Source organism: Tachypleus tridentatus, chromosome 12, assembly GCF_004210375.1.
Source record: "Tachypleus tridentatus isolate NWPU-2018 chromosome 12, ASM421037v1, whole genome shotgun sequence".
Taxonomy (NCBI): domain Eukaryota; kingdom Metazoa; phylum Arthropoda; class Merostomata; order Xiphosura; family Limulidae; genus Tachypleus; species Tachypleus tridentatus.
The window spans coordinates 27,675,295-27,697,869 of record NC_134836.1 but is presented as its reverse complement, the minus strand read 5'-3'; the positions used below and the strand labels follow the sequence as shown (position 1 = coordinate 27,697,869).

General features: G+C 35.5%; 1 protein-coding gene across 2 annotated transcripts; it reads left to right on the top strand.

Annotated features, from left to right (window-relative positions):
• Positions 1-380: 380 nt before the first annotated feature.
• Positions 381-22,304, top strand: LOC143235412 (uncharacterized). 2 transcript variants are annotated; one of them, XM_076473548.1, is made up of 3 exons: positions 381-895; positions 18,004-18,166; positions 18,939-22,304. In XM_076473548.1, exon 3 carries the CDS (start codon positions 19,149-19,151, stop codon positions 21,933-21,935), a length of 2,787 nt encoding a protein of 928 aa, XP_076329663.1. In that variant the 5' UTR covers positions 381-895; positions 18,004-18,166; positions 18,939-19,148; the 3' UTR covers positions 21,936-22,304. The 2 variants fall into 2 exon arrangements, with proteins under 2 accessions (XP_076329663.1, XP_076329662.1); XM_076473547.1 differs by lacking the exon at positions 18,004-18,166.
• Positions 22,305-22,575: the final 271 nt, after the last annotated feature.

Here is a 22,575-nt window from a genome sequence, read left to right as displayed (position 1 = left end):
ATCCTCATACTAACCTGCTGTGTTGTTATCATTATGACCAGCATTTCTTCAGTAGTTAAGTTGTTTTTTTTTATGAAAAGGCGAACAACTTGCTTTTGTAAAAAGTGTAATTCAAAAATGTATTTATTGTAAAGATTAAAGCATGCGACAGATTTGAGCAACGCGCCTAGTTCAACTTGAGTTGTTGTTATTTTATTTTTTGACGTGAAATAAACAGAACATTTTATTCAATATCTAAATAAGTTTTGTTTTATAGTTACCTATTAAAACGCGCAAGGTCACCCTCGTCACTTTAGCCATGAAGGCTAGTGCCGGATTTGTCCTTGGATGACCAGGTTTGGAAACAACTAATAACCACTGCAACAAGTTGCTATTTAATGCTGGGCACTTATGGAGGTATTAAATGCTCTCATGACTGTCTTAACTTTAAAAATATTGCTACTTTCAAACTGCAAAATATTTCTTTCACCATTAACTTAAGAGTCTGAGTAGTAAAAGTTTCAACTTGTAAATTGCGACCTTGTCTTGGTGGTCTTCGAACACATTTCTACCAATGACTGATGGAACTGTGTCAGTATAAAATACCTTAATTAAGAGACGCATGCGCCCTAGAGCAAGATATTGACGCACCTGAGCAGATTCCGTACTACGTGCTAGAAGAGCCAGCCCCGTTCCCACACAGCTGGAAAACATTGTGTTGGGAATGAACTAACTACTCCAGTCAAACTATTGACTAGCAAATCATTTTTGTAAAACGTTTTTCTTTCGGTGATAAAAGGGGCGTTTTATGTTATTCTTGTCTAGAACATAACATGAAAAGTTGTCTTCATTGTGAGAATTAATCAAAACACACGCAGGTGGAGCAAAGTGGTTTGATTTTATCGTACAACAAAAGGTAAGAAAGTATATAGCACAAAATTACTCTTGTAATTAGTGTCATAAACCTAAGTTATAACCATCATTTGTCAACGCAAAGCCCACTGATAGATAATAAACATTTTCTAGATTTTAAAAGATTCTATATAATGGATATTTCATGTTATTATCAATAAAACAAGCCCGACATGGCCAGGTGGTTAAGGCACTCAACTCGTAATCCGCGGGTTCGAATTCACGTCACACCAAACGTATTCGACTTTTCATGTAAATTTTGTTCCCCGCTAGTACAGCGGTAAATCTACGGATTTACAACGCTAAAAGCAGGGGTTCGATTACCTTCGGTAGACTCAGCAGATATCCTGATGTGGCTTTGCTATAATAAAAACCCAAACCCATCAACAAATCAAAATCAAATTCGCTAACTTCAGTTACGGAAGTTTTTGAGAGCATTGGTAAAGAGATTTTTTTCATCCAAATTCTATTTATGATTTCCCAAACCTCTTGTAATGTTGAGGAAGTGTTTTTATCCAGGACAATAAAGTTTTGTTCAGGAAGTAGCTGAATTCCCTTCCAAAAGACTGAAGCTGCTTAACATCGCTGAAATATCGCAGGCTAATGCTTTGATATATTTTAAGCCTACACTAGAAATTCGGTAACGCGCTACATTATTATAATTTATCCCGGGCGAGTCTTCGAGTTACAATGTTACGTACATTACGTGTCGCAATTTTAAATAGCCAGAAATTTTAATTTTAGTTCATAAACTAACTGATTTTCGATATATATCAAATTTATGATATTTACCAACAAGACTGATGTACACAGTTTTTGTTTTTAACGCAAATATATTATATACAAATAGCAACACAATCTATAATAATGGCTGTTGAAAATAGTTATTAAAAATAATGGTTTATATACACAAATTTTACAAGCTCACAAACAATATTTAGTCTTATGTCTGATCTGGAACTGAATCTTTTATTGACGATCCAGGTACACGATGATCGAATTAATTCTGAGTTGATATTGTTACACTTCTCTTCACGGGAAAGCTAGTTATCTCTATCCTTGGTTAGTCTCGCACGGTTTATAAGCTCACTTTTTACCGAGAAAGATATCTAAAGTCCTCGTAGAAATACTAACATTTGAAGTTAATTCACTGAATTTTATAATGTTCGAAATCTATAAAGGTTCCTGGTCAAATATATATAGTTTTCCGATTAATAAGCGTTTGTCACAATTATAGCTTCCGAAGCTAATAGTGTACTGACTGTAGTGACCAAAAATATTCTGTATCTTGGCGCGTCGATTTATAAGGTGAAGTTCTAGAAAATTAAATTGCCAACAATACTGGCAGTCATTATTACTTTACATAGATCGCACATTGCTGATTCTCTTGAGTCTTCCACAAATTTAGAGACTTGCGCAATAAACATTTAACTTACATACATTTCTAAATATATATTAAACTGAAACAAACATAGACATTAAAATATTATTAAATCCGTTAAACATGTTTAGTTAAAATATCGGAAAGACGTAGAAATTACTTCTTTTCAGTTAATGACACATTTTTTGAACCTAAAAAACAAACTTAGTGTAACGATCTTGTTCGTTATAAAAATAATAAACATCATAATTATATTAATGAATTTAAATGTTGGTAAAAGAGTAGCCCAAGTGTTGGTGGTGGGTGGTGATGACTATCTGCCTTCCCTCTAATCTTACACTGCTAAATTAAGGACGGCTAGCAGAGATAGCCCCTGAGTAGCTTTGTGAGAAATTCCAAAACAAATAAAACAAACGAATTTAAATACATATAGCGTAATCAAACTGAAACTGAAACCTAACTGGAATTCACCACGACATATAACTTTTTTCTTCTGAAGTTAACAGGAAAGACCTTGTGTGATTTAAGAGTGACAGTTGTCATACAGCATTTCATGTATTTAGGCATATTTAAGCTTAACAAACAGAAAAGAAAGTAGCGGGTTTTAAGAACCAAAGTGAATTCTGTCTTTTTAGAGGAAGATGGAAGTAGACATGGATTATGTCTGCCTCCTCTTCTCAGACAAAAACAAGTAGACACACAACACCTTTTCCTCCTTGTCCTAGAGACAGAAGGATGTAGATAAAAATGCAGAATACCTTTTCTAATTTAGAGCTTTATAATTTTTCATGACGTGTAACATACGTTAAGACACAAGAAACGCACGCTTGTTGCTTGCGTATCCGAAAGTTCACTCATACTCTTCAGCGCTTACATATGTATTGCATTTTTGTGGGTTTTGGTTGGGTTTGTTTTGAATTTCGCGCAAAACTACATGAGTGCTATTTGCGCTAGCCGTCCCTAATTTAACAGTGTAAGACTAGAGAGAAGGCAACTAGTCATCACCACTCACCGCCAAATCTTAGGCTACTATTTTACCAACGAATAGTGGGATTGCCCGTCACGTTATAAAGCCCCCACAGCTGAAAGGGCGAGCATCTTTGGTGTGACGGGGATTCGAAACCGCGACCCTCAGATTACGAGTCGAGTGCCTTAACCACCTGCCCGTGCCGGGCCCCTTTCTGTGGAAAGTAGAACTTATAGAGAATCGCTAATTAGATGTAACTTTGTATGAAAGTGTTGTATACTGTTCAAGCCATCACCAGCTAATAAACGTGTATATTACATATTACTGTTAGCAGTAGATTTGTTACAGTAAGAGCAGCTAGAATCCTTTATGCACGTGCTTGTCAGCAAAAATGCTTGAACAAGATGTAATGAGAACTTAACCTACAGTGTTTTTCTCGATGACTATCTTAATAAAAATGAAGACTTTCTCATGCAATGATATTTTTAATTTAGTCGCTGAATGTGTGCTTTAGTTGTTACAGTCATAGGTCGATAAGAGTGAGAGTTTGTGTCCCCCATTTTAATCCTGTTGCATAGTGGCTCTTTGAATGGAGAATAGAGAGAGACCTGTATATTATTATCATTTTGTAGTCAATAGACGCATTTAACATAAGAAAAAAGGTGCTCCCAATCGTTAGTGACTCCCAAATTCAAGTATGTCCCGCCGTATGTGATTATAGTTTTCGAAGGAGCTAAATGCCATATTCCTTGGCTGTTTCGAATTATTAAAATAAAACTTAAGATTCATACTTTTTTTTTTGTCGTAGAATAATTACCATTTTGTCTTCTCTTCCTCGTCAGTGGTAAATTTGAGTCTTCTAATGCTAAAACCTGGGGTTTGATTCCCCTTGGTGGACTCGAAGCATACGGACCATTCTGTAACTTAACAACAGTAAAAGCACTTGTATACAAAAACAATTTTCATGTTATATTTTAAAGATCTTATCGTATCAGTTTTGGAAAAACACAAGAAAAGTAATAAAATAATTTGCCCATTTCTTAGGTACATCAAACTTGATAATATTATTAGTTTAGTTTCATATGTTGCTAAGTGATCTGTATGTGTTAAACTTTCTTCTAGGAATTTAAAATTATGCACAAAACCAAAATTTATATACTACAAATTTAGTGAAGAAAATACCAGCGCTATCACACTAATCCGTGTTAAAAAACAAACAAAAAACCCTCCAGTTTCAAACAAAGTTAGACTGATTAGGGTATCTTTATTATTTACAGATAAAAAAAATGTGTAGGCAATTTCCTCTTCAGTTTTTAGTAGGATCTAACTGTGTAACAATCTGAAGAAATCTGTTATTTCAGGTTAGTCAGGGAAAAACAAACAAAAGTATCACAGTAATGCTTACAGCAGTCTGGAGTATAAAGCACCTTTTACAGTAAGAGTAAAAACAGAAAAAGGCCTGGTATGGCCAGGGGGTTAAGGCACTCGGCTCGTAATCTGAGGGTTGTGGGTTCGAATCCTGTCACACCAAACATGCTCGCCCTTTCAGCCGTGAGGAAGTTATAATGTTTAGCTCAATCCCACTATTCGTTGGTAAAAGAGTAGCCCAAGAGTTGGCGGTGGGTGGTGATGACTAGTTTCCTTCTCTCTAGTTTTGCACTACTAAATCAGGGACGGCTAGCGTAGATAGTCCTCGCGTAGCTTTGCGCAAAATACAAAAGAATCCAAAAACAGAAAGAAAAAATATCGAGATAAAATACAAACTCTCGTGATTAAATGTTTCGGTTTTTATTTCATGTTTAAATTTATTGTGTTTCAATCCCGTTCCCGCTGGTCCACCAGAGGAAACGCTCGCTGTCAGTAATAAAAAAGATAAAGACCAGAAACTAATTTAAAGACGTTATTGTTCCTATAAAGTGAATTTCTGTAATTTCATTCGTTGTATGTGTTTACTTATTTTTTGTTTAAGCAAAGTTTTTTAACTCCAGAAAGCACAAACTTGATGTTTTAGTAACTAAGAAAAACAGACATTAATCAGTACTTTTAAAAACGTATATCAAAAGTTTGAGATATTTCAGCAAGTTACTGGTAAGAAAGAAATAACAAATTGATGTCAGACTTTGCCCCACTGTGAGTGAATAAGGCTTTTAATTGTTATGAATATTGAATATGTGTAATGGGCTATCTGTGTTCTGCCCACCTCAAGTATCAGAATCTGATTTTTAGCGTCATAATCCTTCTAACTTACCGTTGAGCCACTGGGTGGCAAGATCTTAGAGACCATATAAGATTATTTTAATCACCAGTTCGTTGGTATGAGTTATTACGTTTGTTTGGTTTGTTTTGAACTTCGCGCAAAGCTGCACGAGGGCTATCTGTGCTAGCCTTCCCTAATTTAGCAGTGTAAGACTAGAGGGAAGGCAGCTAGTCATCACCACCCACCGCCAACTCTTGGGCTACTCTTTTACCAATGAATAGTGGGATTGAGTGTACATATAACGCCCTCACGGCTGAAAGGACGAACACATTTGGTGTGACGGGGATTCGAACCCGCGACTTTTGGATTACGAGTCGAGTACCTTAACCACCTATTATGTGTTATTATGTGTAACGCACGAGGTAAAATAAAACCAAGCACCATTACATAGGTGTGTTCATCTGTCTCCAAACATGTGGGTGCACTTACTATTTTGTCCTCCCTTGTTTGTTTCGCAAGAACAACAAAATAAATACACCCCTTCGGTTCGTTTCTCTGCTTGATGTCAATATTGCGACCTATTTTATAACGTCATTGTTTCATAACAATGGTTTCAGTACTGATTTATTTGTACACTTATGTGCATGGGTGAATTAACTCACGTATATACATATATATTTAATGGACAACTTTAATCGGTTTTAAAATGTACATTTAATGTCTTTTTCATTATATCTTAAGACATCCTCTTCTGTGTAGCTTGTGTGTACTAAAATACTCAGTATTCTTATCCCAAGCTAGTACACGTGTTATTCTTTGTAATTATATCTCTATGTAGACGTATAAGGTTACAGACATCATTACTAATCAAATTATATAGCTAGAATTACAAAGCAGTTTTTCCTTAACTTCGCACGACAAATGTTTCCTGGTTGAATTTAGGTGCAAGTTATAGGGCAGTACGATCAAAACTAATAACGATCCGCCTCCATTAAAAGCAGCAGCAGCCCGCATAACGCCCTTTTCTCTGTATTTAGGAATAATTAAACAAACATCGTATTCAGAAAAACTTTGTTTAGTGTGCTTCCGGAACGGCTAACGAGCATGCCCAATACAAGATAACTAAATGTATTATGTATTTCAGACCTTTTATAAAACACCACACTACAAAATAAATACAAATTGTACAGGTTATATGACAAAATAAAAAGATAATTTCCATTGTGTGAACTATTAATTCAAGGGTGGTAAATCACTTGTCTTGCCCATTAATATTGTGAGTCGAGTATAAGGTGGGTGCAAGTCAAGTGTGACTCAAGATTTTATGAGGTAGTTACACGGGTTTGTTTTGACATTGGTCACGAGATTTAGTAATAGTAGCTGACGTATTAATGTGGGCGAAACTGCAACTCTAGGGGTAAACACATTTGCTGTAATGTTAAAAATGAGAACACCTGTGGAAAACATTGCAATATGTAGAACTGAAGCTAAACCTTTGGCATTAGGCTTGTACGAACATTTAGAATATGTATTAAACTTGGCACCACCGTCATTTGAACACACACACATACGCACACACAAACTCGGGGAAATTCAACAGAAAGGATTATAGGAAGCCTGAAGTTTTTGTTTTTTTGCTTACTAATAACATGACTTTTAAATATCTTACGTCACGTACTCACGAGCAACGAATAGAGCCCATATGTTCACTTAAATTAATAGTGGTCAGGATCCATGTTTTTAAAAATATTTTCATTATGGAGAATGACGATAAGCACCTTGTCAGAATAATCACGTAGCTCTGAGGTAAAACGACCATCAGTGCGAATATATGACAGATAATCGAAGCATTCTGTAGACTATTCAAAATCGCAATGTGCCTGACATGGCTAGAGGTTAGTGTGCCTGGACTTTAAATTTAAGTTTCATGTTTCAAAATCCGCAGACATTAAAAAAAAAAATCCACTCCACACTTCCAGGCCATGGGTGACGCTGTTTCAATTTTCAATCAGAGAAAAGTGTTGTAGCAACAAACAGGATTTCGCCTCGGATGGTTTACCAGTAAGTTTTAGGGCTTATAACAATAAAAATTATGGTTTAACAACCAAGTTGCACGTAATGCAGATAGCCTATCGAGTTGCTTAAAATCAAACAAACAAGATAAGGTCAAATAAAAATAGTGAGCTGAAACTTTAGGGAGTGATTACGCATAGCTGTTATAAATTTAACCCTGTGTTATGAACTTAACACTAGGTGTGCACATTCTATGACATTAAATGGAGAATGGATGAGTATTTATCAACAAGTAATCCGTGGTTTATCAAATACGCGAAAATAAAACATACAGAAAGATCATGTCCAACTAGTTTGGTTATGCATATTGAAACATAAGAAAATGTCCAAACTTTTTTGTTGTTGTTGTCACGAAAAAAAGATAGTTTTACAAAATCGTTCCTCATTTTGGACTGATAGATTAGAAACGAGGAGACTAGTCAACAGACTCTCAACTACAACTCTCGATAAACTTTAGTTTAACAGAAATGTAAGATTTCACCCTTACTCTCACAGCGCACCCAATGTTCCTGATCCATCAACCTTCGTATTTATTTACCGACTATAGTAACTACTAGGCTATGCTAGAACCCCTAAGTTTTTACAACTCAAAGAAAGTTTTTGTTTTTTTGAGAGTTTTTTTCTCTATTTCTGAAAATTCTACCAAGGTTGCCAGCTGTCGTCCCCACTTTTAATCTTATGACCAAAGGGTAGGCAGCCAGTCACTCATCACTCACAGATAAAACTGGGGTGGGGTTGGGTGAGACGACTGTTTTGTCGTATTGTACGGATTCAAACTCGGCTCTCCAGAAACAATTCGGTGCTTGGTTTATTGGTGGGTAAAAGAAGAGGAGCTCTATCATTCTTTTTTATGTTCATGTTGAAAATTTGTTGAAGAGAATGTTTCTCACAAGTGCTATGCTCTTTTGTTACGTAAAGTTTTTAACAATGGCGATATATCTTTTCTTTCTTTAATGTTTCCAAATGTCGCTTCAGAACTTGCACCACTCTTTATCCCCGGAAGTTGTAATTTGTGGTATCACTCATCGATATTATGAAATCCTAAACTATGCATTAGTATACACCACTGTTTTACGTATTTAATGAGCACACTTCAAACACTAAATTTCGAGAAAATAATTAGCATACATTTCGTTTGGTGTTCGAAAATTATAACTTTAATTAGTTTTATTTAAATAAGTGGAAATAATTATTTATAAGTGTTTTATGATATGATACATTGTTTATTATTCAGTGTAAAATTGTACAATGGAGCTTTTGCAAGAATCGAATTCTAAATCATAGAGGTACAAGTTTTCAAACATATTGCTCTGGGGCACCGATTTGTATTTGTTATTTGTCTTCAAAATTCTCCCCGCTAGTTCAGCATGTAACATGTATGATTCCCCCCCCCCAATTAAATTACTTTATTATGCTTTTCGCTGTTTGCCAATCTGCTATTACTCTTTCCCTAATAAACATATATTTGTGACATTGCACTATTTGATAGGATTGACAGGAAAACATAATTTCAAATGACAGGGTATTTTCAAGCATTTTTCTCAAAACCCAAGCACTACATATTGGAAAAACGTAAAGCATCCCTATAGTACTAAAAACTTGCTAGACTTGAATTATTCATTATCTTAAGGTAAAAATACCTACGGTATTTGCCTTAATAGGATTTACTTAAAAAAAACAAAACAAACACGATCTTCAAATGGTTCATCGAAAAACTTTGTATCTTTTAAAACTTTGGATCCTTAAACCATGGCGAAAATAGAAAAGATAGTTAATTACAAAGCTTTGCGCTAAAATAAACTACATTTGATTAATAAATCACCCTTGTAAGGTACGATAAAAATTAGTTCGTCAATAAAATATTTATTTATGGATTATCAATAAAGTTATTGTTTCTCAAGACGAACAAGTTGACAGCCGTTATAAAAAATTCTCAAATAACAAACAAACTTGAGACATTTCATGCTCATATTCGTGGTCATTTACTTTACTTGACTTGGAGGTGTGATGTACTCTGGCCCCTAAAACCCGTAATTTATATTTAATATTTTTTCATGAGGCTTAACGAAGAAATCTGCACTTCTTGTTGCCAGTTCGAGTTCTGAGAAGTTAACATCGTTTTTTTATACAGCCATCTGTTGACCAACACTTGAACCTTAAATAAAATGCACAATTCCAGTTAAAATATAAACTATTTTCGCTGAATGTATTTAGCAGTTATGTTTGCGACACATTTTATACACGCTTATAATTATATTTCGTTCACTTATTGGGCACTAGAACACTGTAAACTACTAAAATCTCGGTTCTTTTTGTTATCGAAACTTGAATATTACACAGCATACTCCCCAAGTTGAATATGGCTACTGTGTTTAGTGCACAGAAATGTCAGGGTTTTAACGTATGCATTGGTCAGATTTTTTTGTAGTAAATATTTGAGACTTGTTAGCGATAAATTTCAACAATAAACAGCATACACTCCACTTGTTTTTAAATGATATATTAAAACAAGTCAAAGGTATTCCGTGATGACGAGAAGTCAAACGTATATACAAATGTTCGTTATACGCTTGTATCCAGAGCTTTAAATAATATTCTCTTTCTGTCCTCACACATGGTTCAGTTACCTTAAAACCCAACTGACAAGACATATTATTTCTTTTTTACTCTGTTATTAAAATACAGTCTGAAATCGTTAGAAATCGCTACTATACATTTTTATGACTAAAATCGCAATCACATAGTCTAGATCTATCTCACTAACTCGAACTATTTGTCTCATTTTGTCTTACTACTCGATTTACACTTTGCATACGTATTTATAGTTTTGCCGAGGTTTAAAACTTTCTACAATCTATGATATATTATGCTGGAATAATATTTAATCAAACAACGAGAAAAATGTATAAGGTTCTAGTAAAATGATGCAATACTACAAGTGCCAAATCACAACAATTGGTTTATACAATGCATGATTCAAACACAACTACACTGAACACTCACGATCTATAAAATTCCTAAAATCATAACACCTACATCGAACTGAAATTGAAACAGACGTGCATATCCAAGAGAAAACTTAAACAGTTTCCAGTTTGCTCAGTTTTTTGATGTTTCAATGTATGTGTGTCAATATTAAGACAAAATTGCTCACAGTAATGATATTCTGTTGGTAATTAAATGCAGTATCCGAAACCTAAAAATACAGACATATAGATTATAACTCAAAGAGTTTAGTATACGCATATACAACTGGGTTAGGAGCAATAAAAGTTCCAGTTCAAAGTATCTAGTGTGAACACATATAACTGCATTGGGAGCAGTACAAGTTACATTTTAAAGTGTTTCATGTACATATAATTGCGTTAGAAACAATACAGTAATAAATTATTGACACTGAAAAGATAAGTTTTCCTTGATGGGTCAGCGGTAAGAATCTCCATATTGAATATAATGCTAATAACAAACAAATGGAAAGATAAGAATTAACTTACTCATGAAGACGCATGTTGGAAAGTTAGTTTATATATTAATTAATAAAAAGTTTCCAAAATTAAAGTATACAATATAAAGGCATTCCCCAGTGAATCAACAGCATGTCTTAGTGTATAACGCTAGAAATAAGGATTCGACACCCAGTGTGGACAGAGCACAAAACAGGCATTGTGTTTATCAACACAAGTACAAACAAACAAAATAATCAGGTGATGCTACTCAACTATACAAATATTAAACAAGTTGGAAATTTTAGCGACAATATAAATGTTTTGTTTTATCACTTTTCTGTGAATTTTCTAAACTGTATAACGAAAACTGCATTATCAGCCAATTATCTCTTCGTATTTAACTCCAACATGATTTCCTATATCAGTTGCATTCTGACCGCGACCGTGATTCGTACCAAACACATGCCACTTATCCTTCATCACCACTGATGACGAATATTATAAATCTAATCTTATTGTAAGTTCTTATTAGTAATGGATTAAACGAAAGTAAGAAGAAGAAAAAAAAGGAAACTGTGAAATTGGCTTCTCTTTTTTTTCGAACTAGAACGCATTTTGCGTTTGATAACATTGACTCAGCTGGCCCAGCGTGGCCAGGTGGTTAAGATGCTCGACTCGTAATTCGAGGATCGCGGGTTCGAATTCCTGTCACACAAAATATGCTCGCCCTTTCAGCCGTGCAGGCGTTATAATGTGACGGTCAATCTCACTATTTGTTGGTAAAAGAGTAGCCCAACAGTTGGCGGTGGGTGGTGATGACTAGTTGCCTTCCCTTTAGTCTTACACTGCTAAATTAGGGACGGCTAGCGCAGATAGCCCTCGTGTAGCGTTGCGCGAAATTAAAAAAAATAAACAAACAGGTGAATCAGTAACCATTTTCAGCGCCACCCGATGAATTGCAAAACAAAAACACATAAAAAACGAAATGTATTATTCTCGTGCAAAGAATGCAGTAAAAAATTTACTCGTCGATTTGTTATATGTTTGCATCCTCAGTTGTACTTAAACTATATACATATGTATATATCGAGTAAGTTTTCAAGAACTTGCATCATGGCCGCTAACTCTGAAGGTCAGTTGTGCACAACCGCTGGCCTTGCCTGCAGGAAAGTCTTCTGGAACAAAAGGGCCAATCAGGACAGCGGTAGTTGCTTAATAAAAACCATCTCTTCATGTCCTTGCATGTTGATAGGCTTTATTATAACACAGTCCTTCCAACAGGATATGTTAATTTTCAGCGTGAGCGTAACATAAATCTTTTAGTTTGGATATTCGAAATATTCTTTTATTATAGACACTAAGTTATATCTCCTGTATGAGGAAGTAAGTTTAACTTTTAATTACGTATGAGAAAAAAGCTTGTCAGAAGTAGTCGAAGTATCTTAATTCCATGTGTAGCAACTCCCAGTGGCACAGCGATATGTCTGCGGATTTCCAGCGTTAGAACCTGGGTTTCGATACCCATGTTGGGCAGAGCCCGTTGTGTTGCTCTGTTCTTAACTTCAAAGAAACAAACAAACCATGTGTAGATGAAACTTTTTTCCTTTTGGTTTAACCCTACTTGACCAGGACGTAGGTCTGCTTTAATTTCTCAGAATCACAGACGGGCAACATTATTCTTTGAAATGCACATGTTGCATAGAATTTCATCAGTGATTTTGGAAATTATCCAATTAACATGTATTTGATGTTTTTCTTGGCTATGCTTTTGAACAGAAAATTCTTAAATGTTAATTTTTTATCATGTAAAACAACTAATACTTTCTTCTGATATATCAAACAATATAATACTTATTTTGTACTAAGTTCAATAATTGAAATATGAAAAATATAGTAATTACATCAACGTTTGTGATGTTTGAGATATGTAAACAGATATAGCATTATGTTAGCGAAGAAACCTTAGCTCAGTGGATCCAAACCATTACTATCCTTATTCAGCGGATCCAAACCATTACTATCCTTATTCAGTGGATTCAAACCATTACTATCCTTACCACTTACCCCAACACCTAATTTAAGTACAGATATTTCCCCCCTTTTCTCCAATATGACCAAATATATTCATCAATAAATTATTCGTGGAGTACGTTACACATAAACGATTTTAGAGCTTCATGTCCAGTTATTTTCTGTCTGACAGCCATACACCTTGTCGTTAGCCTGCAGGTTAATTTATTTAGCCAAATGGGTCGTTGTAAAGCTTACAATGCCAAAAACACAACACTACTACACGTATGAATTCAATAAGGCAATGGTTTCCCAGCTTTCGTTTCATCAGTTCAATCACACATCATTTCAAAGGCATTTCGCACAGCGGTTTGAATGGTATGCCTTTCCATGAAATAGCATGAATACCCGTTTCTTTCTCCAGATGCTTGAGATATTCTCCAGTTGAACGGATCTGTTGCAGAAACAAGTTGTGTAGACGTGACTTGTTCGTTGCTTCTTGGGATGGCTTTTGGCTCTAAGCAATGGATCAGTGTATTCTCATCTGTAATAAGACGTGCACTCTGTTTATGATTGCCGAGTTTCGACTTAATTATGTCTTTTTCTGAATAGCCCAGATTTTCCAAGTTTATTTGTAATTTTTGTTCCAATGCTATTAAGTACAAAAGATATAACCGTCTTGAAAATTTTATATCCTGGATCTGTGTGTGAATTTCTCAAAAGCGAAAACTTTTCAGGGACATCTCACTAATTACTAAGTCAAATAATATCAAAATGTAGTTCTCATACTTTTTGTTCCACCACGACTTTATATTGGTTGCAACTGATTTGTGACTTGCTGAAATGCATATTCGAAATATGTTTTATATGGCGTACTCAACCATCTGTATAATATCTATTTTCTCAACCCCTTCATCACTTTTATCAGCCATTTTAAAATACTAGTCTCCCTGTTTCAAGACTGTTCCAAGATATTCCAAGCCCTCTTCCAGCAATATCACTCCCTTTGAGGAGACGCTTCCTATGTTGTGGGCCCTGCATGGCCAAGCGTGTTAAGGCGTGCGACTCGTAATCTGAGGGTCGCGGGTTTGCATCCCTGTCGCGCCAAACATCCTCGCCCTTTCAGTCGTGGGGGCGTTATAATGTGACGATCAATCTCACTATTCATTGGTAAAAGAGTAGTTCAAGAGTTGGCGGTGGGTGGTGATGACTAGCTGCCTTCCCTCTAGTCTTACACTGCTAAATTAGGGACGGCTAGCACAGATAGCCCTCGAGTAGCTTTGTGCGAAATTAAAAAACAACAACAAACAAACCCTATGTTGTGTCCACCTGTTAAAAACGTCAACGATGCATTGAATTTGATTTGTCAACTTATATACTTCATATAATCAAACTTTTCTTACTTGTGTACATCGGACACAGCTCAATCATGATTGGAGTCAGTTACGTATTAATTACAATATGAATCACAATAAGCGGCCAAAAACTGATTATATTTCTTGTTACCAGTGGGTTAGCGGTAAGTTTACTAATTTACAAGGGAGTTCAATTTTCTGTAATGGATAGAATGCACGTAACCTATTGTGTAAATTTATGATAAAATAAGCTGACACTTTTATATTCCCCAACTGGTTAAAAAATAATTAATGATTTGAATAATTATTATAGAATGTTATAGACAACGCAAGAAATTACAAACGGTCTTAATTAAAAATAATAGTATAATTAAATACTTTGCCATATTAATGAAATCTAGCATAATGGTCGTCGCATACCCTAATTAAGAAGTGTATCGAATTATTATCAACAGTTTAAAAAGTTCAATAACGGATTTCAAACACTAGAAATAGGTGTTAGAAAATGTTTTAACAGATGGTTCGGCGATAGCTTCATAGTCTTAAAACAATTCTCTGCTGTGAAAATAGAGCATATAACTTATTGTGTGTGTGGTTTTCTTACAGCAAAGCCATATGTGGCTATCTTCTGTGTTCACCAAGGGGAATCGAACCTCTGAGTTTAGCGTTGTAAATCCAGAGATTTACCGCTGTCTTGTCGGGGGATAGCTTGTTGTGCGACTTTGCTTTTAAATATAACAACAACAAAAACAAAGTTTGAAAATACAAACTTTAACACTTAAGCCTAACTAATAACTGATCCGAATAACGAGGTTTATACTTAACTTAGAGATGTTTCATTATCTCAATACTGAGAAGCTAATATTTCAAGCCAGCTTTAAGTAGAAGATGAGCACAACGTTATAACTCCTTGAGCTACCACGAGGCACTGAGAAGTGAAACTTGCCAGTCTGTACTATTCCTGTATAATGTAATACAGGTTTAATGTACTAAGTAGTCACGTGGATATGACTAGAATAGTGAACTTACCTCTTCTGTATCAAAGCTAATAAATCTAATATTGAATAGCAAACTAAAATACATACTTGAAAGTAAAAGCAACAAATATGTGAAACATATTGCGTTTATTCATGCATGAAATATAACTTTTAAAATATGGTAAATGTTATTCCAAATTTTCTCCAACACAAGAAAGAACATTTTTCTATTGAACTGAGCATTGCCCAATAGTTAGCGTTCCGGATATGAAGTTCAGGAACTGTGCTTGACGCCCTGTTATAGAAAAATAAAATAAAAATAACTTTCTACACTTCTGGGTTATTGGTGTGTTATAAAGGTAACAGTCAAATCCCACTATTCTGTACGACAAGAGTAACAAGAGTTGGCAGTGAGTGGTGTTGACTAGTGTCTTTCTTCCAATCTACCACTTAAAAATTAGGGAGGGATAGAGTATCTTTCTTGTAGCTCTGAGAAACAAAACAGAAAAAAATATTCGTTTTTAGTTAACCTCCAGTGGTATGAGAATATGTCTGCGGACTTACAATGCTAAAAACCGGGTTTCGATACCTGTGAAAGACAGAGCACAATAGCCCTTTGTGTAGCTTTGTTCTTAACTACAGAAAAGAAAAAGGAAACTTAGTTAATTTACTCATAGGTTTCCGTGGCTCAATTCATTTAGGAAGTTCCAAGAAACAACTTAAGATCAACTACGTAAACAAAGTAAACTATTTAAACTTTAGAGTATTATGTTGTTAAATTGAAATACAAATTAAAAGTTGTTTTTATTGTCATTAACCAGCTTATTACCGTTGTACACTTAGCTACACATGCAGCTACCACTATTATATAATAATGGAACTTTGCTTATATTATACTGGAAAAACATTTTTATTACGCGATGTGTAAACCCCCATTTCATGAAATTGTTATCCTGTGTGCATATAGATTTGCAATAGGGGTCACGATTTTCCCGTTTCGCCTCCGTTTTCCGTAAGAGAGAACTTTATTTTTCTCCATTCAAATGTACACAAAAAAATTTGACAGCTGAATTTGCTGCGCGAAGTGGAGCAAAACGAAGGTGAAGAGGTCCCACGCAGATTCGATGTTTACGGGGTTATAAAGCGATGAATAGCGTCAGAAACAGTTCTCTATTATAAGTTTATCAGGTATCTATCGAGTATTCAAGCGAAAAAGTGTCATTTGTAGCCAGAAATCGAGGAAAACTTGGAAAAATATTTTTGAAGCTGTGCTATTTGTTTACAGACTCGCAAGGTACAGATAAGACGTCATGAATACGTCATACGCGAATATAATTGTTTTTCACGAATTAGAGTTACTAAGTGGTTAACAGCGTCAGAAACAGTTTTGTATTATCAGTTTTTCACGTATCTATCCATTTTCCATGCGAAACAATGCCATTAGCGATATTCTTTACTTTATTTATTGAGTTTATATTGTTTTCATTTTTATGTGGTTTATTTTGAGAAAAATCGCATTCTGGAAAAAAGTATCTTTCAGAACTTCAAAAAAAAAAGAAAACAAAAAGTGAATACGACCAAATTAATGGTGTATGATAAGGTAAGGTGCAAGCTCTTGAGGCTCCAGGTAACTATCACCATTAATTAGCACGTTGCTAATGCACGTTATTCACCAATAGCTAAGTATGTGCCATTTGTCTTTGGACAAGAATTAAAAAAAATCAACAGAGATTACTATACGGGCTGCAGATCGTTCATAGCCACCAAACACTGTCATTCCTACCAATTGCTGGCACCTCAAGTGAGCATTGGTGCCATGGGTAATTAGCTACAAAATTTTTTTTTTTTTTGGAATTTCGCACAAAGCTACTCGAGGGCTATCTGTGCTAGCCGTCCCTAATTTAGTAGTGTAAGACTAGAGGGAAGGCAGCTAGTCATCACCACCCACCGCCAACTCTTGGGCTACTCTTTTACCAACGAATAGTGGGATTGACCGTCACATTATACACCCCCACGGCTGGGAGGGCGAGCATGTTTAGCGCGACGCGGGCGCGAACCCGCGACCCTCGGATTACGAGTCGCACGCCTTACGCGCTTGGCCATGCCGGGCCAGCTACTAAATATAATGAAGTGTATCTGCATACATTACTTCCAGATTCAACATCATCGGGTTTATTTCAGTTTTCATCTAGGGAATGTTTAATATAATAATCTGATTTTACACGTTATATATTATTTTTGTCCACATTTCTGGACTTTGGACCAAATGGGTTAGAGTAACATTCCTCATTTTAGGACTGTGTGAAACCATCTTGAAAAAGTGGCAGCATGTAGTAATAGTGTTTTTGAGTCTTTCACCAACTACTGAACTTCAGGGTGGTCCGATCTTTTTCTTAACGCAATGATTATGCAGATAAAAATAACCAGTAAGCATTTTGAAATAACGTTTTAATAATGTATCATGATTTGGTGTTTATGTGAAGCTGCATAAGTCTTTGCTAAGACATAGAATGTAAATATGTAGTTAATTTCCAGCCTCGAGCCATTGTTACTTTGGTTACTTTACAAAGACAATACCGACAATACATTCCTGGGCAATTCTTAATCATTTTATGTTCTTTCCTCGTTATAAAATAAAGTTTGATTTTTGGAATTTCGCGGGAAGCTGCTCGAGGGCTATCCATATTAATAATTTCAATTTGGCAGTGACAAACTAAAGAAAAGGTAGCTAGTCAACACCAGCTACCTCCAAATCTTGGACTGTTGCTTTACTAACTAAATATGGAATTGATTTGACATTATCACGGTTGAAAGAGCATGCACGTTCTGTGATGGGATTGGAACTTACGACTCGCAGGTCGCTTAACAAGTAAGTTCCCTCACTATCATCGATGAGAAATGATTAATTGTAGCCTTTAGTATATTTCGCTAATTGCAAATACTACATGTTAATTATTTAATAAAATCTAGTTGACATTTTCAGCCATGAACAATCCTATACCAAAACTGAAGAAAAAAGGTGTCTTTCGTTAATTTGTTCCATAACGTGAAACAACGTTTTGTACAGTTAGTTTCATGGCTGTTATTTTTTTTTACCAGTCACTTGTTCATGGCAAAGCTACTGGGGTAATTACTGCTTAGAAACTTTGAATTTATTCGAAACTCTAGATGTTTAGTGTTTTGAATTAATGTAGTATTTCAATTCTACTGTTGTAACTTATGTTGTGCCCGTTTCTCTTTGATCAAAATATTAAAGCTTCTCTCTGATTAGATAAAACGACACGATTGTGTTTTTCCTCATTCATTTACTTTAGCCATTTGTGATTAAAAAAAAGGTTTGAGTTTATACGAAGTTTGTCATAAATTTTGGATCTATTCATTTCTAATCCTTTCCAAGATTTCAGTGTTAAAAACATTACTTTTAAAATATAAATAGTTTCTATTTCATTTATCATGATGTTACGTTTAAAGTGTCAAATTTTTGTTCTACTGCATATAGTATTACCTCTAATGCTTCAAGTTTCTATGTAAGTGACCACAGTGTTACATTTAATGTTTATTGTTTAATTTTCCGAGATGTCTGATTGAAATGTTTAAATGAAAGTATACTTATCAGAAGTTTCAATTTCTCGTCCTTTTAGGAACTGGTACTGTAAATGGTCCACGATATCACAAAGTAACAATTCGCAAACATTCTGCAGTCCATTAGTGATCTAGTTATTTGTCATGATGACCTAGTGAAGTGAAAATTGTGACTGAAACTGTCATTTTCTAAGAGAAGAAGCGAAATATATCTGATAGTTTAACCGGTTTCTGAGTGTTGACTTGTATGCCAGAACGAGCTGGTTAGCATGCCTGCAACTCTGGTTGATCTTAACCCCTCCTCCATCAGGCGTACAGAATCAACTCGCTCGGACCACTCTGACGTCAGCAGTGATTCAAGAGCTTCGGGTAATAAAAAGGTCAGTTTTAACAAGGCTGTCAGAATAAAGAAATATCCTCGTCGGCCGAACGAAAATGTTAAAGGGAGTGACGTCAATAATGACTCTTTTCCCAGTACGATCCCCGAGAAAAAATTTTGGTTTAAAATTTATAAAAACCGACGTTCTGGTGACTCCAAGCTAGAGTTAAAAAAAGAGTACGATTACTCCTCGGAAAACAGAAACATTCAAAAACAGGAAATTGGGAAAAACAAACTGCCACCTATCGTGGAAATGTCAAATATCTCCAATCATCCAAGACATTTTCCTGTCAGAACTACATCCAGTTATGAGGTAGAAACAAATGAGAATGAAAAAAGAAAAGAGGACATGCAACTTAAACAAAACCACGTTAAAAGAATTGTGAATAAATTCAATGAAGAAGCAACAGGGAAAAAAGATGATCCAGCAACTGGACTCCGTTATAACACAATGTACAAAATGCAACCTTCCGAGCCGCCAATTGACTATAGCGATGCCATAGCAAAAGAAAACAGAGTAAAATCACCGTCGAAAAACAGGATTACAAAAGGTGTCAAAGTTATGTTTGGTACAAGTCCACAAGAAAAGGAAAAAAGCCAAATAAAAAATAAAAATCTTGACATTGGTGATGTCACAAACCGAAAGGAAAATAGTGAAAACAAAGAGAGTAAATCGGACTATGATTGTCGTCGAAGTTCGCCTCGCACCAAGAGGTCAATGGAAGAATTAGGAAGCTACCACAAAGTTCAGAGTGATGATGATGATATTGGTAACGAAGACTATAAATTGTTAGTCAAACGTTCAGAATCTGAACAAAATATAGAAACATGGGACGATGGCGACAAATTGATCTCTGATGTTTCTGAAAGTATAACCTCTACCTCTCGTTATCCTGATAGCCAACTTTTCCAGATCTTGGAGAAAAGACAACAAACCTGGCTTCACGACAAGGTCACCCGACTTTATGAGGATACGTCTCTAAAACCTGCAAGACGTCGGGTTAAATCTTATGATGATCTCCTGAAAAATGAAAACAAGCAACGGAAAACGTTTTACAAAGAAATTTCTAACGAAGAACTTCTTCAAAACTCACCTGAACGAATAACACCAGATAACAGAGCTGAGAAGTCTACCAAAGAAATTGGTATTCAATGCAACAAAGAATCTATAAGAAATTCGTTTTCATACGGAACAGGAAAAATCTCTAAACTAATCCGTCCTTCTGGGGGTTATCTGTTTGCTTTTAGCAACGTGCCTATACCAGAAAAAAAAGAAAGAGTGTCATGTGAAAATAAGCTACCCGACTGCGCTATCTATAGTCAGGTAGATAAAACTAAGAAAAGCAAACATAAAACAACAACTGTTCTTCCAATCGGCAACGAAGTGGCGTCACAGAAGGGGTCTTTACGACAGGTTAGAAGCAAGAATCAGTCATTTGGATTCAAACTTAACACTGGATTTCACGTGGAAGATGATGAAAAGAAACCTGGAAATAACGAAACTGGTTCCAACGGGAAGGAATGGTTTGAGGAAAATGCCGATATTCGCCTCAAAAACCAATGGATCCATCAAGATGTCTCCAACGAGATGAACAATTTCTCTCGTAAAAACGGTGTTATGCCTTCATCTCTCCTCAGAGAAGTTGATTCAAGAAACAGAGAAATAAACTATGAAAATGTTCCACACAGTGAAAGAAATTTGTCACGAGATGGTACTGGTGTTAATGATTTCCGGTTTCAAGAAGCCAATGAGGATTATCGTCAGGAAATGTTTTCTTTACCAACTAATCTTAGAGATAAAGAATATTCCAATGTAAGACAATACTCAGATGACCAAAAATACCAGAAAGATGGACATCTACAGAACGACAATATATGGATTAAGGTGGGTGGCATGGGTGATGGAGATAACAACATTATACAGAGAGAAAAATCAAACTCTAGGTCTTTGTTAGGACTGAGTGAAAACAACAAACCATTATCTGTGCAGAGTGAGCCATCTTATGTCCGAGGAGGTCTTGCTGCAGCTTACAAGGCACGTCAAAGAGCAGCACTTCGAAAGCATACAAGTCCACTGAATCGCCACCATGGCGCCGTAACTAGTTCTTCCGCAGCATCAGTCACATCTAGCTCTGATAGTGATTCGGTAAGAAACCATGCGTACACTCTTGTGACTGACCAGATGGACAATGAAGTTCCCAGATCTAGGACACGTATTAAGACGAACAAAACGTACGAATCCAATTCACCAAATACAAAACATTCAAAGAAAATTTACCACGAGGATAATTCCCGACATAAACAAAGAAAGAATCGGCTAGAATTCAGCAGTCAGCATCAAAACCGAAACAAAAACGATTCTCGCACTACCCATCACAAGACCATTTATTATGAGAACAGCCCTCATTATCCATACGGAACAACTGATGATGAAGATAGACTGCGTGCACAACTAAACACAGTTCATCACGAGGAAAATCGACTAGTCCATCGCAATCTGCAAGTCATAGCAAATGATGAATCGGGAGCTGAAGAAGCTGGGGATACTTTAAGTCCATTAAAATCTTCCCGCAAACAAAATGAACTTATTTCTGATGACGAATCGAACCACAACGACCTGCAACGACGACATTCAATGCCAAGAGATGCAAAATTAAGGTGGTTTAAGTGGAAGTGAAAAGACAACCAACATACGAACAGTAAACTAATATGTTTTTATTGTACCGATCAGTATATGTGTAAACATTGTTTTCTTTCTCTGGAGTTGTCAACAGTGATAACTATGACAACTTTACCCTCGATTTCGTACTGCTCCATGGTAAAACATAAAAGGATAATAAAATTAGAAGGTGCTCTTGTATAGTGATAATGGACAATTTATTGGTACAATTAACACGCGATATTGTTAATTAAGTCACATTAGGTAATATTTAACTGTAACTATATAAGCATATATGTGTAAGATGGTATTACCAAATTTAATGAAAATAAATAACTAAAATTCGTGAATACCTGAAAATGAAATAAAAGCTTAATAATAATCAAATGTTCTTTCCACTTTGTCTTTTTTTCTTCGTGAATGAAAAACTCAGCATTACATAAGAATGAGATTGTTGATGGCAGCTGTGAGACCAGTACAGCTTGAAGGTTATAGTTTTGAATGGTGTTCTATCGTCGCTTGCAATATTAATATACATACCTTGAACCTTACAGTCCTGGAAATCTGTCGTCTTTTTCAAGACCAATAAACGATAAAGCCTGCAGTTAAAAAAAAGTTGTGTCTTCGAAATCTGATGGCTTAATTTCGGATTCAGATT